Source organism: Danio rerio, chromosome 11 (assembly GCF_052040795.2).
Source record: "Danio rerio strain M-AB ecotype USA chromosome 11, GRCz13ab, whole genome shotgun sequence".
Classification (NCBI taxonomy): domain Eukaryota; kingdom Metazoa; phylum Chordata; class Actinopteri; order Cypriniformes; family Danionidae; genus Danio; species Danio rerio.
In genome coordinates, this window is record NC_141031.1 from 48,082,501 (window position 1) to 48,102,021 (window position 19,521).

Sequence of the window (19,521 nt, forward strand, 5' to 3'; positions counted from 1 at the left end):
TCCATCTGTCTGTCTGGGATTCTGTCTATCCGTCTGTGGCTTTGTCTGTCTGTCTGTCTTGTCTGCAGTTCTGTACAGCTGTCTGTGGTTTTGTCTGTCTGTTTCTCTTTCTGTCTGTCTATGGTTCAATCCATCTGTGGTTCTGTACAATTCTCTGTCTGTTTTTCTGTCTGTCTTTGGTTCTGTCTATCTGTTTATGGTTTTGTTTGTCTATGGTTCTGTCTGTTTATGGTTCTGAATATCTGCCTGTCTATAAGCACTGTAAAAAATTTACTGTAGAATTTACAGGAATTACCTGGCAAAAAAGTTGCCAATAATGTCTTGTAAAAATGTTGTAAATTGCTGTAAAATAGATTACAGTAAAATACTGTAAATCCATTTACAGCTAATAATTGTATTTGAAATACATTATTTTCTTGTGTTTTTTACAGCAATACAAAATTAACTTGTATTTTACATTACAGTACTTTCTTGTAATTCCACTACATTACAGTATTTACCTGGCAACTAAAGTTGCCAATAAAATCTTGTAAATACCCCAAAACCCAAGATGTTGTTGTAATAGTTTTACCTTGAAAATGCTGTAAATCATGATTTTTTTACAGTAAGCAAATCTATTACTTGTTGTTTTAAATGCATTACACTATACACCAAACATACACTATACATTTTTAATAATAATAAAAAAAAACAAATGCAAAATTATTGTAATAACAGCATTTATTTTTTATTAAAGACTTTAAATTTGAAGCAATATTCTGGGTTGATTAAAACTCAATAAAGTGAATCAGCTATGCCAAAACACTTTACCACATTTAAACAATTTCTTTTAACAAAATTATCTATATTCACAAAGTGTCAAAAGTGGCAGTAAATAAGATATTTTGATATCCCAAAGATATCCCAAATGTTACAACATCACGTGTCTATACAAACAATTGTAATAAACTATTTTTTTAAAACTGACAGCAGAGCACTCTAAGAGTTCAACTTGTAAAATAACATTTCTGTTGCTGAACATTGCTGAAAAACATTCTCAAAATTTCAAAAAATAAAGTACAAATAGCTTTAAGATGTTCTTGAACAATCAAAATATTATAAATGTGTGTCTATAACAAGTTTGTTCATTTTGCAGAAGTCCTGTATTTGAACTTTGAACTCACTTACATGCTTAACCATTCAAAGTCCATTAGCTTTCTGAGAAGAGTACAAACATGAGGATTGACTGTGTGGTTCCTCTTCTCTGACACCTTTCCACCTTTTTTTCCTCCAATCTTTGCTGTGGCTGCCTTGGTCCCAGTGGGTGGATTGATTCCAACAAAGCATCTGCACAAAGACCAGTCATAAAATAAAGACAGGAGCTTTACAATAAAATAAAACTGCACTGCAAAAATGCTTTTCTTACTTAGATTTTTTTTTGTCTTGTTTCTAGTCCAAATATCTTAAAATTCCTAAATTTTACATTTTTCCTTAAAACAAGCAAAATAATCTGCCAATGGGGTAAGCAAAATAATCTTACACGTCAAAAGAAAAAACAAGATTATTTTGCTTACCCCATTGGCAGATAAGGAAAAACTAACTTAATATTGGCATTTTATTTCTCAAAACAAGACAATATGTTTTGCTTGTCTAGAAATTGCTTCTTGATTTAAGAAATTTTAGATATTTAGACTAGAAACAAGACCAAAAATCTAAGCAAGAAAAGCATTTTTTGCAGTGTAGTTTCCTTCAGTTGAAAATTAAGGTTTTAACTGATACTGTGGTCTGTTGTGAGTTTTATAATGAAAGTAAATGACTACCATAAAAAGATAGATATAACAGATATATTGTGGTCATATGAAGGGAAACAATCAGTTTGTACAAAAAAATGTTTGTACAGCACTGCCATAACAAACTAATCCAGAGCTCAAGCTTTCTGTCATATGATGGAACACGCAACCAGAAACATAAATGAACTGAATTTATTATTTACAACAGAGGTACAATGTGTGTAAATAAGAATCATTTTGGTTCACACAAGATTTACAATTAACATGTCTTTCTGTGAAAGAAAACTCAAGCTCCAGAGTTGTCTGGCTTATCCTGTACATGGTTTAAAAGTAGAATAGTTATCATCATAATTAGTTTCTTGCAAAGACTGATAATTTAACTTTTGCATGAGACTATAATAAATCATTAAGTCACCTAAATATTGGATAGCCTGAGGGTAAATAAATGAATAAAAAATGCATTTGAGTTGTATTAAAGGTGTAGTTCAACCTAAAAACTCTGGAAGTGAATGATTAGAAGTGTTTTTCTTTCATCAAAATATATTATTTTGTGTTCAACAAAAGCAAAGAGAACTAAAAGATGTTTATGACAAGTGAGGAAGAGTAAATGATGACAGAACTTCTATTTAAGTCATTTTCTTACCTTTGAACAAATTCGAGTGTGCAAGACGCCTGCTCCTGGTACACCAGATTGAAGTTGTAGTAGCTTGAAAACAAAGCTGCAAATCCAGCTATGAAATTGGGGTGTGGACCAACAACTACTTGTCCCTCGATGCTCAGCATCCACTGAGTTGCAGTGAGAATGTCCCCTAAAATTAATAAATATATAAGCAACACTTACACAAAAATGCTTGCAAAGTTTATTTAATAAATTTACAGATTTATTACAGGACATTGTACATTACCTAAGACAATTAGTCTTGGAGAGTCTGGAAGCACCAAGCTTTTCTCCACATCACCTGCTGTTGCTGACACCTACAAGAAAAAAGTGAGAGGGGGGGGTTTGATTAAAATGCATTTACTTTTCGGTTATAAGAACAAAATATGTACTTTAAAAATACACTATAAGACTTACATCCGTCTGAAGAATCAGTGCATCGTTTTTTTCTTTAAAGTGTGACAGAAGCACAAGGACCACACATGGAATGAAACTTGAAGCTCCACTATCATCAAACTTCAGAAGTATTCGCTGAATCTCATCTGTTTTGGTCCCTGCTGGCTTTTGACGGAAAAACTGAAGAATCATCTTTCCTTTTTCTTCCATGGACTTCTCAAGTCTTTCCAAAATGCTGATGTTGGTAAGTGACTTAAAGTGGCTATACAGTTCTTTGGGTGTAAAAAGATATGGCCACTCATTTTTCAACTCAGCAATGGATGGTGGTGGACAGGCATTAATCGATTTACGTTGGAGGTAGTATGTAGCTTTCATTAATTGACTTAGATGTCCTTTTTGAGCTCCAGCTGGCCCCTCACAACTATAGAGGTCCTTCATTTCTTCCTGCTTTTCTTGGAGACTTTCTTCAGTATCATCAACAGGACACTCAGGCTGCCACCTTACACATCCATACTGGTCAGTAGGCCCTGGTCCAGTGTCCTCGGGTGGTGAATTTGAGGTCTTTTTTTGTTTCCTGCGTCTCGAAAATGAGCAGCCACGATTAACATGCTCCACTCTTGTTTTTAGCTGTATCAAAAGGGATCCATAGCCAGTCCCAATTCTTGTGCCATCTTTCAAAACATCAGCAAAGCTTTGTGGGTACTGTTTAACAATCTTCTTTGCAACAATCAGACATTGTGATTTTGATGGATTTAACTCTGTCTGTCTCATCTCATCAACAATGATTCTCACCATTTCTCTGCGTTCTTTAGCTGTGGGGCGTCTACCCAGTGCAGTGGCAGTTTTAATACCAGAAGACATCCGATTCCATGGAACTTCAAAGTTTTCAGGCCATACAGTTAAATCGACAGTTGAACTGGAGCTGTTTGTGCTAGAGACACTTGGTGTACACGAGGAACTGAAATTTGAAGATGGTGAGTTTACTGGTGATACATCAAAAACTATGTTTGTGGATTCTAAAGGTGATACTTTGGCACAAACTGTTTTGTCTGAAAAAAAAAAACACAAAAAAAAATAAACATTTGCCCTTAATATCTTAATACAGTTCAGGACCTATCAACTATGAACAATGACATAGTTCAAGCTATTTATTATTTACCCTTATGTTGTCTCAGACACAACTTACTTCAGTGGAACACAAATAAATTTAAAATAACTGTGATTTACATCTATACAGTGCAAGTCAACAGGGTCCTTACTTGGGCTCTTAAACTGTTCAGTTTCAAATAAGAAATAAAAGCATGAAGGTTATTTATCTGAATCCAATTTAATCACGTATTATTAAACTAAGTTTAAACAGTTTAAACTGTCTTCAGTAAAATATTCTATTATGTTACATGGATGCTTTTAATTACCTTTATGATGACTAATTTCTTATTATTTAACTTGGAATGAATTGGGCCACATTGACATGCACTGTATAAACAAAATCACATTTCTCCATTAAAAAAATTAATAAATAAAACTTTGTTACTGCTCCACACATAAAAAAGGAAATGTTGAATGTGTTTGAGACAACATGTAGGTGAGAAAATTTTATCTATGCAAAGTATACCAATCAATCTGTAATGTCAAGCAATTTTGCACCAGTCATCATAAAGATGACTATGGCATACCTTCTATATTCCATGCATTGAGGAGCCGACGACACTGTATTGGTGTGATGTGATCAGGAAGATCGTCCTCTTTAACAAACTGCAAGTCAGATTTGGATTCAACTCCTATGCTTGCCAATTTGTTCAAAAGAGACACTAGTTTCTCCTCTGATAGCCCAGGTAGGACTGCCAATACAGCATCTCGTACGTCCTCATCCAACGTGGACATGCCTTTATAAATCTGGAAAAGAGTGATGGAAAACAATCACTGGTAAGTCGTTCATCGTGTACTGTGCTAATGGATAATAATCAAGGAGATTCTCTTGTTTTACACACAGGTAGTTAGAATCTTCAACTTTCTCTACTATGCAATGGACACCCATATCAACAAGTTTCACAGCCTGCTGCCTCCTCACAACAAAGAAGACAGATTCATTGCAATGAATTAAAATCAGTTGAATCTCACCTATGTGTAGACCTTTTTCATCTTGATTTAGTACAACGTACATGTTTCTTTTGTACTTTGTGCCTTTGTAAATGACTTCATTTGCAGCTACAGTGGATTCATGAGTGAAACTGAATGCTGAAGTAGCTGCCTTGATGTTGTCATTGTAGTCACTGGTATAAAACTCATTTCCTCTTCCTACCTGAATTACAGGTGGAAAAAGATTCCCAGCACTTAAGTATGATTGTAAAAGTTGATGTCTCTCTGCTAAAGTAGCACACAGGTTCTTAAAGTTGTGCAATTTTCTTGCACACTGTTTGAAGTAAGTGTGCTTACTTTCAAATCTCATCGTCCAAAGACGAATCAGAGGGCCAAACTGGATTATGAGCTCTGGATAGTGACAGAGATAGTGATGTTTAGGTTTAAGGGGAAAACCTGGAAATAGTTCCACTCTAGACTGGATGTATTCTTCTATGAGGACACCCAAATAAGCAACCTGATCAGCTGTAATAGTTGGTGAACACACATGGACAACTATTTCTCTTAAAAGCAAAATCATGTTCCATGCACTACATTCGGTTGGGTTTTTTATCCGGTCACCAACCAACAAAGGAAGGACTCTCAACAGGCACCAATTTTGGACTGCGTGCCCACCTAACTTCTCACTATTTGGACAAAACTCCGGAGGTTTGTCATTTGCTTCACTACCAAGATAGGTAAACTGACTTATTCTTCTGTTCAGTTCTTCAAAAGTGAAATGCTTCCCTTTGTTTACCAGGTGGTTGATACATAATGCCAAGTCACTGGAAACAACACCCTCAAAAAGATCATGACCTAGACATGGTGGAAGACCAGGCCCACAAACATGAAAATAAAGCAGTTGGTTGAATACAGAGTCAAATTTGATACCAAATACAGATTCAGAGTTGGTTTCTCTTAGGTCTTTTATAATTTGCTGATATGACAGCTTTGTTCTTTTTGAACCCTCTGACAATGGACTGCACTCAAATGTTTGTCTGTCTACATCACAAAATCTACAAAAATAAGTACTTCTGCTGAAGTTCTCCAGGAAACCACCAATACCGTGCGACCCAAGGTTGTCTCCTGCTATTGCACACAGAGCCCCTTTAATAACTTTGCCATCCTTCAGTACAATGCCACTGTCCTCTAGGTCTTTTAGGTCTTTAATCAATCGATTAAAAACTATTTCCTGTCCAAAACACTTAAAATCCTGTTCCCTGCAGAGAAGAACAAGCTGCATCTGATCGATATTTGATCTGTTATGTGGTAAAATATCACCAAGTGTTAAATAAACTGCAAAAATCTTGTGTTTTTTTCGACCTGATCCCAGAGGATTTACAACTTCGAAAGCATCTTGATAAAGGATCAATGCTATAGATGAACTGTCCATTTTAAATAAGGCACTATTAGCAATATTTTGTCCATCCCATATGTCCTCAAACAAATCCATTTTTGGTAAGCGAGAATGAGATAGTTCATATTGCCTTTTGAATTCCTCTGATTTAAAAAGGGCATTGAGAGTTTCTTTTATAGGCACGTACTGTGCAAAGCAATCCTTCCCCAAGTCATTAGTACCCAAATACACAGGAACTGGCTCAATATAATTGAAGTTGTTTTTAAAGACTGTTTTGCGACATTGATCTGTACGCAAAACAGAATTGCCTGCTTTCAGCATGTCATTTTTTTTTAGTTCTTCAATTACATTTATTATTGTGTCAGTACAAACACCATGTTCAGACAATTTATCCTTAAGTTTTAGAAAAACATGTGCCTGAGCTAAATCATGTATTCCTTGGACTTCCTCAATTATTGTTTGAATTACAGATGAAGGTAATAGAAGTTTTGCTTGAAGTTTCAAATAAAACAAAGTCAAATTCTTCAGAAATAAATCTTCATCTACGCTTTCAAAAATCTCACCTGGCTCAGGCTCTTCACTTTCATCTAGAGATGTACAGGGTTGACACTCAAGCTGTGATGGGTTTGCTAAAACTGCATCATGCAGGTGCTCAGGTTGATCATTTTTGTGTGTTCTTGAGATATGGGAAGCAAAAGTGGATTTTACGCTAAATGTCCTCACACAGCTTTTAAAAGGGCATTTTATTTCCCTTCCTTCATCTATATGATCTTTTAAATGCCTAATCAAATCCTTCAGACTTGTACATTTGTAAAGACAATATTCAATCTGGCAGATTAAAGTTATGTCTGACTGGTTAAATCTGCCACCTCTATGTGACTTTTGATACCCCTTATGGTCTCTATATAGATGAGATTTGAATGCTGCAAATTTTGTAAACACACGGCAACAGTCAGGTACACCACAGGTGAAGGAGCAGTATGGAAAATTGCTGTGCACTTTCATATGCTGAGTATAACCAAGAATGGTTTTGCTCTCGTGCTGACATAATTTACAGAGATACATTATTCGTCTATATTCATCTGAATTAAGTGTAGTAAGTGAATGGAAATTATTTGGACCAATAGCCTATTATCTTATCGCTGCATTTTCTGCTTTAAGTTAAATTTTGTTACGCCACAGAGCTTTGTTAACGTTCCTTCTGCAAATTCAAAACAGACATTGAAACAGTAAAATTAAATGGAAAAATCCAACATGTGAATCCAGCATCCAATTTATGAAAACATTATATTTGTGATGCGAAAACAAAACTTTTGTTTATTATGTTTAGCCACAAGCCCTTCGAAAAATGTGGCGCTTTTCAAACTGTTAATACACTAACGTTAACAACATGACGACAAAAACACGATAACACGGTGGCAATACGTTGAGTTCATTAGCATTAGACTTGGGCTATAATGTTTTAATGTGTTTGTTTTACCTTTATCGATCAGATTCGAGTCACCTCCAACAACCTAATTCACCACGTCTTGATTTTTTCACCAAAGTTCCTGAAACAAGATATTACATTTGAGTTACAATCTCCTTTAACGTACTAGCAAAACAAACTTAAAACATCGGAACTTTTACATCTAAATGCACTGATATCACGTTGTACACAAATCAAATCACATCAATAAATCGAAACATGCAAATTACATTTAAATGATCGATCCAACAAAATCCAGCAGCCAGCTATAAAAACATTAACGTTATATTTGTTTGTTTTTCGAATCTGACTGCCCGCATAATGTAACATTAACTTAGCCTTACAAACTCTCACGTTGCGCTAGCCAAACTGCTAACTTAAGGCATGCTCGAATAAAAAAAAACACTTGACGACAGGTGAAAAACATGGTATTAAAACAATACGATTATTCATCAGCATTAATGACTTATGTTTTTAGTCACTTGCCTTTGTCGTTTGGGTTCGTACTGCATCCTGCAACCTAACTAGCATCATGCACGGCTTTATTTGCCGACTAAAGAAGACATTTTAATTTAACGACACTCTGCTTCACTAAACAAATAAGTTTAAAACGATTGGAACTTTTACATATAATTAAAATGCCGTGATATCAGTGTGACAAATCATTACGTTAACAATTGTTACATGTTTAATGAATCGCTTGCATGAAATAAACAAAAGAAGATATGTTTATCATTTATAGACGTTAATATGATGAACTTACCTTGAAATTAACGAATGCCTTCTGTTTTCTCCCGCTTGTCCAGTCCACCATATTTCAAATCTGCATCAGCCCGCGAAATCCCATAATTCCACACTACAACATGTTGTTGTAAAAACGCAGAATCTACATTGACACACCTCCTACCTGTATATTAATTTACAGTCCCCGTAGAAATTTGCAGTTAACAACTGTAACTCTTGGTTTAACCCATAATGCATTGCGAATTACAATAATAACTTGTGAAATGTTAAAACAATAAATTCCTGTATAATTTTGCTGTAAAAACTACAGCAATTTGTTACAGTGAGGTTTTGTATGTCTGTCAGTGGTTTTGTACATCTGTTTGGGAGTCTGTTAGTCTGTCTCTTAGTCTGTCTGTGATTCTGTCCATTTGTCATTGTGTCTGGTTCTGTCTGTCTGTGGTTCTATACATCTTCCTGTCAATGGTTCTGCATGTGTGTCTATCTGTGGTTCTGTCTGTCTTTCAATTCTATACGATTAAATTCAATTCAGTTAAAATAGCTTTATTGGCATGATTATATTGCCAAAGCACAGGACATTACACAAACAATGAAAAGAACTGTGACTGTGAAAACAAACACACATCCTTCAGGAACATGAATACAGAAACACTCCTCCATAATGAACAAGAAAATGATGAACATGATTAAACACACAGGGAGAAAGAGAAAATAAGGATATAAAGAAATAAAATGCACAATATTTATATCATGTAATCTCTCTCTCTCTCTCTCTCCCTCTCTCTCTCTCTCTCTCTCTCTCTCTCTCTCTGAGCTAAATGAGCCCCTTTAGAAGAGCCGTCAATCTGTGGATTTGGCATCCGTCTCCGTCTAATCACAGTGACAGAAATCGTGCTCCGCGTTTCGCCTGGATTCTCTTTTAGACAGACCTGATTCATGTATTTGGGTATTTTTAATAAATCTGAGGGGATTTGAGGGAGAAAGCCAATGAGTGTCTGTACGCTCCGGCGGGCACAGAGAGGCATATTGTGCCCACGCCGCGGGACTTTAATTAACTTATTTAAAGAGGCAGACGGGTGAAGTTTGGCTGGCTGGAAGTTTCTGTCAGGGATGTTTCTCGGTTCTCACCCTGAGGTGCAGCTGGTCGTGTCGGATCTGTCTGTCTCTCAGAGGAGCGAGACAGCAGCTGCGCGTCTGCTGTATATTTAGCACATTGGCATGAACACTATTCAGACTGACAGACGCTCCCACAGCTTTCACTACAGCCTGTAACGCTGGCAGAACGTTCATATAACGTTATCAGCAGGGGCGGATTGAGTGGTTTGGAGGCCCTTAACTATTCAACAGTCCAGTATGCTGCTATCTATCTATCTATCTATCTATCTATCTATCTATCTATCTATCTATCTATCTATCTATCTATCTATCTATCTATCTATCTATCTATCTATCTGTCTATCCGTCTATCCGTCTGTCTGTCTGTCCGTCCGTCCGTCCGTCTGTTATTTATTTGCTGTCTTTTTCTTATTACACAATCTTAATTTCTACATTTTATTTCTTAAAATGATCAATATTAAGTCAGTTTTTTTCTTAAACAGTAACAGATTATTTTCCTTCCCCAATTGTCAGATTATTTTGCTTCTTTTAAAGAAAAACTCACTTAATTTTGGCTTACTATTTTTTTAAACGAGACAATATTTTTGCTTGTCTAGAAAATGCTTCTTGATTTAGGAATATTTACATATTTGTACTAAAACAAGACAAAAACTCAAGCCTTTTAAAGCTTTTTAAAATGAAGACAAATAATTGAATAATTAAATTTAAATAAAAATGCAACTTTATGCTCTGTTAATTTTTTTGAGGGGCAGCACAGTAGAGCAGTGGGTAGCACAACCGCCTCACAGTAAGAAGGTCGCTGGTTCCAGCCCCGGCTTTGTCAGTTGGTGTTTTTTTGTGGAGTTTGCATGTTCTCCCTGTGTTGGCGTGGGTTTCCTCCGCAGCTCGAAAATGTTGAGATTTCCATCAGTACTGAATTACAGTGATATACTTTATATGCACACACCTCTGAATGCCTTAAAGTATTGGATATTGTTTATCAGTGCCATAAGATTTGTCACTGGTTCAAGTGCACGCACACATCCCTGAGATTAATATATAATGACAGAACAGACCTCATTACAGTTAAGGAGAAAACAACCTCATTTTTAAAGCTCTAGCTGGTAAATTACTACAGCATATCAAACTTGTTGGAGGACTGTTACAATAGCAGAGCAGCAGATATACTCTAAGATGACATTTTCCCACACAGAGCTACAGTAGGTCGATCTGCATTCTCTAATATGCTCCATAGTATAGTACCCAAGTGCTGTCGCCTCAAAGCAAGAAGGTCGCTGGTTCGAGACTCGACAGTTGGCGTTTCTGTGTGGAGTTTGCATGTTCTCCCTGCGTTCGCGTGGGTTTTCTCCGGGTTCTCTGGTTTCCCCCACAGTCCAAACACATGTGTTACAGGTGAATTGGGTAGGCTAAATTGTCCGTAGTGTGTGTGTGTGTGTGAATGTGTGTGTGGGTGTTTCCCAGAGATGGGTTGTGGCTGGAAGGGCATCCGCTGAGTAAAAACTTCCTGGATAAGTTGGCGGTTCATTCAGCTGTCTCCAATTTAAAACATAAATACATTTATTTAACAGTTAAAATCTATATGTTCACATATTTATTGTAACATTTGTTTGTTTATTAATGTTCTACACAAAACGTGTCTCCTTATTTCACTGTCCTTGTTTATATTATTGTATTCAATGCTGTGAAGTCATTTCTTTTACAGTTTGCCTTGTACAGTAGCCTGTAAAGTGTGAAGCGTTAACATTAAGTGACGTGTCCGCACACACACACACACACACACACACACACACTGACCTATATCTAGCATTTATTGCACAGGAACTGATGCAATAAGACCGCTCTGTTCCCAGCCCCGCCCTCCGCGCTTCCGAAGCGCCGATTGGTCACAATCACGACATCTGCTCTATGATTGGCCGGCTCGTGTGTCAGTCAGAGCGCAGAGCTGCTGCACATGGAAGCGCTGGAGCCACGTTGACATCACTGGTGTTTCTACAGCTTCTCCAACAACAATCTCAAGTTCAAGTTCAGTCTCGGCGCAGGTGAGAAATAATCCGGTTCTATATGAAATATTGGGAGATTTCGCGATGGTCGTGTGTGAGTCTGCAGCAGCGGGAGTGATTATTCAAATGCGCTGATTATAATAACAATATCATCAGCACGCCTGAGGTGTTGTATTGTGTGTGATAACAATAACACTGCGCTTCAGGAATTACTGAACAAAGGTCAGTCTGTTATTGAGCTTTTTGTTGCAGTGGAGCACAGACTACATCTGATAATTGCTGATAAATCACAGTCACTGTGAGTGTGTGTGTGTGTGTGTGTGTGTGTGTGTGTGTGTGTGTGTGTGTGTGTGTGTGTGTGTGTGTGTTATATACCTGCTTGAACAAAATACTATAGTGTATTTCATCCATACTATAGTAAAGTGTATTATACTGTATATGGTATAGCAGGGGACACCAAACATGTTCCTGGAGGGCCGGTGTCCTGCAGATGTGAGCTCCAACCCTAATCAAGCACACCTGCACAAGCTGATCAAGCTCTCACTAGGTATACTTGAAACATCCAGGCAGGTGTGTTGAGGCACTTTAGAGCTTAGTTTCTCATCCAAATTTCACTGAAATTCTTCAATAATTGGCAGGAAGACGTCTGCCGACACTGTGGTGAAAACTTCAGAAGCATGCCATGGTTAACCCTGAACAAATACCTTAAAACTCCACCCTGCATTTAACCTTGTGTTACTTTGTGCCCTGCACTCCCCTATTGTAGTATAATTTACCCTGTAGACCAGTGGTTCTCCACTGGTTTGGCCATGGAACCCACATTTTTACATGGTCATCAAGCCGGCGATCATAAAGTTGTATATCAATGTGTCTCTTTGGATTCTCAGAAGCTCTAGAAATTAAAACTGTTAATCAGGAAATGTGTTGCCATTGTTTTTGTTTGCATTCCTCAAAATGCTCTATAGCTGTAGGAAACTACAGTATTTGTTCATATTACTATAGTTGTGCTAGCATAGCAACTACAGAATTACCACGAGAAATTAAAGTATGTACCGTATCATTATAGCTACTGTAGAATTACAATGACAATTACTTGAGTTCTTCTGTTACCATAGCAACTGCAGTATTACCATGAAAAATTAATTACAGGATCTCTTGTATTACCATGGCAACTGTAGAATTACAATGACAGATCAATTACTTTAGTTCTTATTCTGTGTTTTTTACCGTAGCAACTGCAGAATCACCACAATAAATACTATATCTATTGTATTACCATAGCAACTACAGAATTATGATAAATTAATTGCTGTGGTTTTGTTACCATAACTACAGGATCACTACGAAAAATTAATTACTATAGAAATGGTATCACTATAGTAATTGTAAAATTAGAATGATAGATCAATTTCTGTATTTGTTGTTACCATAGCAACTAGAATTGACACAAGAAATTAATTACTATAGGTAATGTATTCCCATAGCAACTATAGAAGAACCTTGATATAATTTACTGTAGTTGTTACCATAGCAACTGTAGAATCACCACAACAGATCAATTACTATAGTTGTTGTTGTCATAGCAACTGTAGAATCGCCACAACAGATCAATTACTATAGTTGTTGTTGCCATAGCAACTGTAGAATCACCAAAACAGATCAATTACTGTAGTTTTTGTTACAATGGTAACTGTAGAATCACAACAGATCAATCACTATAGTTGTTGTTACCATAGCAACTGTAGACCAACCACAACAGATTAATGGCAGTGTTTGGGTTCAAAAGCTCTTGTATTTCTCTTGTGGAAGTTTCTTTAATTAAAATAATTAGTGATTGTGTAGGTTATGGCAGTAGTAGAGTCGAGGTGAGGAGTTTGAAACTGAAGAATCGTCTGTTTTGAATGCTGAAGTTGAATCAGGTTTGTAATAATGAATGTTTCAGAAGGTTAATAATTCATATTGTGTGTGCAGGTGTGTGTGTGTGTGTGTCGATCTTCATCAGGATGAGTGTGGGCTTCATTGGAGCGGGTCAGCTGGCTCATGCCATGGTCAAGGGCTTCACCGCAGCGGGTAATTAAATAGCTGCAAACACTGACCATCATACTGTTTACATGACTCATCTTTTATTCATATTCTGTTTTATAAGCAGTTCAGTGTCTGCATCTGTCTAGATCTGAGATAGCTGTTCATGTTTTGAAGATCATTTATTTGCTGAAATTAACACATTAACTTTTCTTTTTTGTCGTCTATGACGTTCAGTGCTTTTATTAGATTGTTCAGGTTTAATTTATAGTATTTCCGTTTTGATTTTGGTAATATTTTGTTTAAATCTTGTGTTGTAATTCACTCTTTAGATTCAAATATTCCTTTTTTTTTGTTTTAATTTTATTTTCAGAATTTAAGCGTGTTTGCATTTGACATTTTTATATGAATGCATGCACATATCATGCACTCACTCTGTCTTTGTCTAGATGGTTTAAAATGTTCTTTTACAGTATTACAACTCGTTAATAATGCTTAACACTGCTATTAAAACTGGATTATAACACAAACCAATGTCTATTCAAAAACCAGTCAATTCAAAACCCAGATATATTAAAATCACACACATTATGAAGTCAGAGTTCTTTGCAGTTGTCATATAGTGTGCGTGTGTGTGTGTGTGTGTTTGTGTGCGCGTTTGTGTGCACGTGTGTGTGCGCGCGTGTGTGCAGGTGTCATTGCAGCAAACAGAATCACAGCGAGTTCACCAGACACTGAACTGCCCACTGTCTCAGGCCTACGGGTGAGTGAAGTGTGTGTGTGTGCACGTTTGTTTGTGTGTGTTTTTGTATATGTATGCATGTATGTGTTTGTTTTTGTGTGTATGTGTCTTTGACTTTGTGTGTGTGTGTGTGTGTGTGTGTGTGTGTGTGTGTGTGTGTGTGTGTGTGTACATGTTTGATTGTGTGTTTTTTTTTTTGTGTGTGTGTATATATGTTTTTGTGTGTGTGTGTGTGTAGGTAGTGTTTGTGTGTTTGTTTATAGTCTAAACATTGGTCTGTTTTTTCAGAAAATGGGGGTGAATTTGACCACGAGCAACAAAGAAGCGACGCACAGGAGCGATGTTCTGTTTCTGGCCGTGAAGCCGCACATCATCCCGTTTGTACTGGACGAGATCGGCCCCGATATTGAAGACCGACACCTCATCGTGTCCTGCGCTGCTGGAGTCACTATCAGCTCCATCGAGAAGGTCACACACATAAACAGAAACAAATACACACATACATGCTCGCTCACTCACTCACACACACACACACTTGGACAAACATACTTTTATAAATGTACACATTCACTCATTTACACACACACATGCAAACACACATATACATATACACACACAACAGCTCTATAGAGAAGTACAGACACACATGCACGCATACATGTACGCAATACACACTCACATGGAAACATATGAGAACACACACACTCACTCTCTCCCGTGTGTGTGTGTGTGTGTGTGTGTGTGTGTGTGTGTGTGTGTGTGTGTGTGTGTGTGTGTGCAGAAGCTGCTGCAGTACCGTGAGTCTCCTAAAGTGATGCGATGCATGACGAACACCCCGGTGGTGGTGCGCGAGGGGGCGACGGTGTACGCCACAGGCACACACGCACATCTGGAGGACGGCAAACTGCTGGAGCAGCTGATGGCCAGCGTGGGCTTCTGCACCGAGGTGGAGGAGGACCTGATCGATGCCGTCACTGGACTCAGCGGCAGCGGACCCGCATATGTCAGTAAACATCCACACACACATACGCACGCATGCACTAGACTGCTAATTATTGGATTCTGATTGGCTTTTTTTTTTTTTGTTTTTTTTTGTTTTTTTTTTGGATTTTTCTCTGAATTGGATTCTGATTGGCTGATGGTCACTCTCAGGTGTTTGGTTATTGTTAGATAAAGGCACAGCTAAAGTAGTTCTGGCAGGTTTAGAGCACATTACAGCTCATGGAGGATTACATGTAGATATACACGCACACACACACACACACATACACACACACAAGTGGTTTTAGGACAAAACATCCTACATATTGTGCCTTTAACTGCTCTTAAAGGTAAAACTTTGCTATTGTGTTGTCTAAAAGTAAGTATTCGTAAGAAGTTTAAAACAGTTTTGTGTGTGTGTGTGTGTGTGTGTGTGTGTGTGTGTGTGTGTGTGTGTGTGTGTGTGTGTGTGTGTGTGTCAGGCGTTCACAGCTCTGGATGCTCTTGCTGATGGTGGGGTGAAGATGGGTTTGCCGAGGAGGCTGGCTGTACGTCTGGGGGCTCAGGCTCTAATGGTGCGTATCATATATATTTTTCATACACATACACACACCGGCCACTTTATTAGGTACATCTACTACGACTAGTACCAAGTTGGACCTCTTTAGTCTTCAGAACCGCTTTAATCCTTCATGTCAGAGATTCAGCAAGCTGCTGGAAATATTCCTCAGAGATTTTGCTCCATGTTGTCATGATAGCATCACACAGTTGCTGCAGATTTGTCGGCTGCACATCCATGATGCCAATCTCCCGTTCCACCACATCCCAAAGCTGCTCTATTGGATTGAGCTCTGGTGACTGTGGAGGCCATTTGAGTACAGTGAACTCATCGTCATGTTCAAGAAACCAGTCTGAGATGATTGAGCTTTATGACATGCTGCGTTATCCTGCTGGAAGTAGCCATCAGAAGATGGAGACACTGTGCTCATAAAGGGATGGACATGGTCAGCAGCAATACTCAGGTAGGCTGTGGCGTTGATGCTCAATTGGTACTAATGGACCCAAAGAAAATCTCCCCCACACCATTACACCACCACCACCAGCCTGAACCGCTGATACAAGGCAGGATGATCCATGCTTTCATGTTGTTGAGGCCAAATTGTGAGCCGAGCATCTGAATGTGTCAGCAGAAATGGAGACTCATCAGAGCAGCAACGTTTCTCCAATCTTCTATTGTCCAGTTTTGGTGAGTCTGTGTGAATTGTAGCCTCAGTTTCCTGTTCTTAGCTGACAGGAGCGGCACCCGGTGTGCTCTTCTGCTGCTGTAGCCCATCTGGAACCAGTCTGGCCATTCTCCTCTGACCTCTGGCCTCATCAACAAGGCATTTGCACCCACAGAACTGCCGCTCACTGGATATTTCCTCTTTGTTGGAGCATTCTCTTTCGTTCATCTGGTGTGTGTGTGTGTGTGTGTGTGTGTGTGTGTGTGTGTGTGTGTGTGTGTGTGTGTGTGTGTGTGTGTGTGTGTGTGTGTGTGTGTGTGTGTGTGTGTGTGTGTGTGTGTGTGTGTGTGTGTGTGTGTGTGTGTGTGTGTGTGTGTGTGTGTGTGTGTGTGTGTGTGTGTGTGTTCAGGGAGCAGCGAAGATGTTGTTGGACAGTGAGCAGCACCCGGGTCAGCTGAAGGATAATGTGTGTTCTCCAGGCGGAGCTACAATACACGCGCTGCACTTCCTGGAGAGCGGAGGCTTCCGGAGCTTGCTGATCAACGCTGTGGAGGCGTCCTGCATACGCACAAGGTACACACACACAAACTTACTAATACACTTGCATACACTCACTAACATACTCCACACACACTCACTAACACACTGCACACACACACTTGCTAGTACACGGTCACTGTTTAATGTTCACTTTGATTATAAAGCGTGTTCAGCATGCTGTCCCAGGAGAGAGCCCTGAGCTCATAAGATCCTCAAGCCCGGGGCTCCCTCCCATTTCCAGGGCGAGAGGGGAGTTTGAGCTCAGGCAGATGTGGAGAACTCCCCTGCTGTAGTAGCTCATGAACAGATAGTGATCGCTCTTAACAGATAACCACTGACTAGCAGCATGTCTATGTGCAGATGTGGATTAGTCAGTTAACTTAAGCTGCATGTTTTTGGACTGTTGGAGGAAACCGGGGAAGCCAGTGGAAACCCACGTGAGCACGGGGAGAGTGTGTAAACTCCTCACAGAAATGTCAGCTGGCTTGTTAAGGAACAGAACCAGTGACGTTCTTGCTGTGAGGCAACAGTGCTAACCACTGCGCCACCGTGCCACCCATCTAGGAAAGGAGGAGGAGTAGGGGTGGAGGGGGGATTCTTCAAGATGAAGATGGCTGTGATATGGAGCTGAGGGTGTTTATAGTGGCTTAGGAATCGTCTGATTGGTCAATCATAAATTGGATAATGCGACACCAATTGGACACCAGCTGTGATCAGCACCGAGAGGAAACCAACGCAAACACGGGGAGAACATGCAAACTCCACCCAGAAACACCAACTGACCCAGCCGGGACTCAAACCAGAGTCGTGCTGTGTGGCTACAGTGCTACACCACTGAGCCACTGTGTTGCCCTAAAAGACAGATACAACTGTGGAAAAAGCACACATTCTCGTGCTGCAGTGTTGACTTGTTGTGTGTGTGTGTGTTTTGTGTCAGGGAGCTTCAGTCTCTGGCAGATCAGGAGCAGATCTCCGCCGCAGCCATCAAGAAGACCACGCTGGATAAAGTCCTGCAGCAGCCCGGCGTCACACACAACAGCGTCGGCACCAGGAGCAGAGTCAACCTGTTCAACAACCGCAGCAAGAAGAGCTGAGACACTAACATACGCACACACTCATTTGCACATTCACATATACATAAACACACTCAAACACGCACTTATTGAACATACACTAGCATACTCATATGCACTTTCACTTACATATACACACACACACACTTATATAAACACATACTCTCATACACACACACACACACACAGATGCATACTCATACACACTTGTATAAACACACACTCGTATGCATATACACAAAACCTACACACATATACATTCAAACACTCACAAACTCGTGTATACACACACACACACACACTTTCATATACACGTTTATATACTAACCCACACGTGTGCACGCACACACGCAAATGGACTCACTCATATATACACATACACACACACACTCACACACACACACACACACTGACTGACACATACATGCAAACATTATCTCCCACAGAGGAGAGCCGTCCACACCTATCCCCCCCACACCCCTCAAAACACACACACACACACACACACACACACACACGCATATCCAGTGGAACTCCTCCAGACTGCAGATCTGCAGGATCTTCTCTGAAGTGTCACAGGAAGTGATGTCACAGAATGAAACGCTGATTTCCTTTTTCTCTGGACGTTTATGTGATGGACAGTGAAGATGTGCATCTGCGTGTGTGTGTGTGTGTGTGTGTGTGTGTGTGTCAGATCTGCACTTCTGTCTGTTACTTTATAGGTTTGTTCTCTTCAATGCTGGATGACAAACAGCCAAAGTGTGTTTATACATTGTGTGTGTGTGTGTGTGTGTGTGTGTGTGTGTGTGTGTGTGTGTGCATGTGAGAGAGCATTTGTGAATGAGTCAGAGAGTGTGTGTGTGAGTCTGAGAGTGAGTGTTTGTGAGAGAATCTGTGTATCTGAGTGTGTGTGTGTGTGTTGGAGAAATGTGTATCAGTGGTGTTTCTGCTTGCTGTTGTGTTTCTGTGAATAAAGTGAGGGAATGAAGCAGTTCTTGTTTCATTATTAAACACTACAGAAGAAGACGAGCTGCGTCTCACACACACACACACACACAGATTCAACACTACTCACTGCAGAGTTAATGTTTTGTTACTGAATTCTACAGCAGAATTCAATGAGCACACACACACACAGACACAGACAAGTGTTATTATATAAAGTGTGCGTGAGTGTTTGTGCATATGTTTTGTGACTATTGTGTGTGTGCGTGTGCCGTCTGCTGGAGGCTCAGGTTATTTGTAGCTTTGATGTTGGAGATGTTTCTCTGTCAGTATGCAGACAAGTGTGTGTGTCTGTGACCGCTGAAGAGT

The 19,521-nt window shown here is 39.2% G+C and overlaps 3 protein-coding genes across 3 annotated transcripts in view; 1 reads left to right on the top strand and 2 right to left on the bottom strand.

Annotated features, from left to right (window-relative positions):
- LOC147841924 (uncharacterized) overlaps window positions 1-8,611 on the bottom strand; it is a 27,393-nt gene extending 18,782 nt beyond the window's left edge. The window contains exons 1-7 of the mRNA XM_087274247.1: window positions 8,530-8,611; window positions 7,779-7,848; window positions 4,500-4,719; window positions 2,845-3,872; window positions 2,675-2,744; window positions 2,413-2,578; window positions 261-1,326 (exon numbers count right to left, since the gene is read on the bottom strand). Of these exons, the coding sequence (XP_087130373.1) occupies window positions 1,164-1,326; window positions 2,413-2,578; window positions 2,675-2,744; window positions 2,845-3,872; window positions 4,500-4,707 (1,635 nt within the window). The 5' untranslated portion in view covers window positions 4,708-4,719; window positions 7,779-7,848; window positions 8,530-8,611 and the 3' untranslated portion in view covers window positions 261-1,163. The remainder of the gene's footprint in view (window positions 1-260; window positions 1,327-2,412; window positions 2,579-2,674; window positions 2,745-2,844; window positions 3,873-4,499; window positions 4,720-7,778; window positions 7,849-8,529) is intronic.
- On the bottom strand, window positions 4,712-7,772 carry LOC147841925 (uncharacterized). Its single transcript, XM_087272949.1, has one exon. It carries the CDS (start codon window positions 7,361-7,363, stop codon window positions 4,712-4,714), a length of 2,652 nt encoding a protein of 883 aa, XP_087129075.1. The 5' UTR covers window positions 7,364-7,772.
- A 2,949-nt stretch (window positions 8,612-11,560) lies between the features above and the next one.
- Window positions 11,561-19,198, top strand: pycr1b (pyrroline-5-carboxylate reductase 1b). Its single transcript, NM_001320425.2, is given in 8 exon segments — window positions 11,561-11,665; window positions 13,629-13,696; window positions 14,341-14,411; window positions 14,679-14,858; window positions 15,172-15,393; window positions 15,854-15,946; window positions 17,004-17,167; window positions 18,072-19,198. Coding segments are annotated over 7 exon segments (954 nt in total). The 5' UTR covers window positions 11,561-11,665; window position 13,629; the 3' UTR covers window positions 18,229-19,198.
- Window positions 19,199-19,521: the final 323 nt, after the last annotated feature.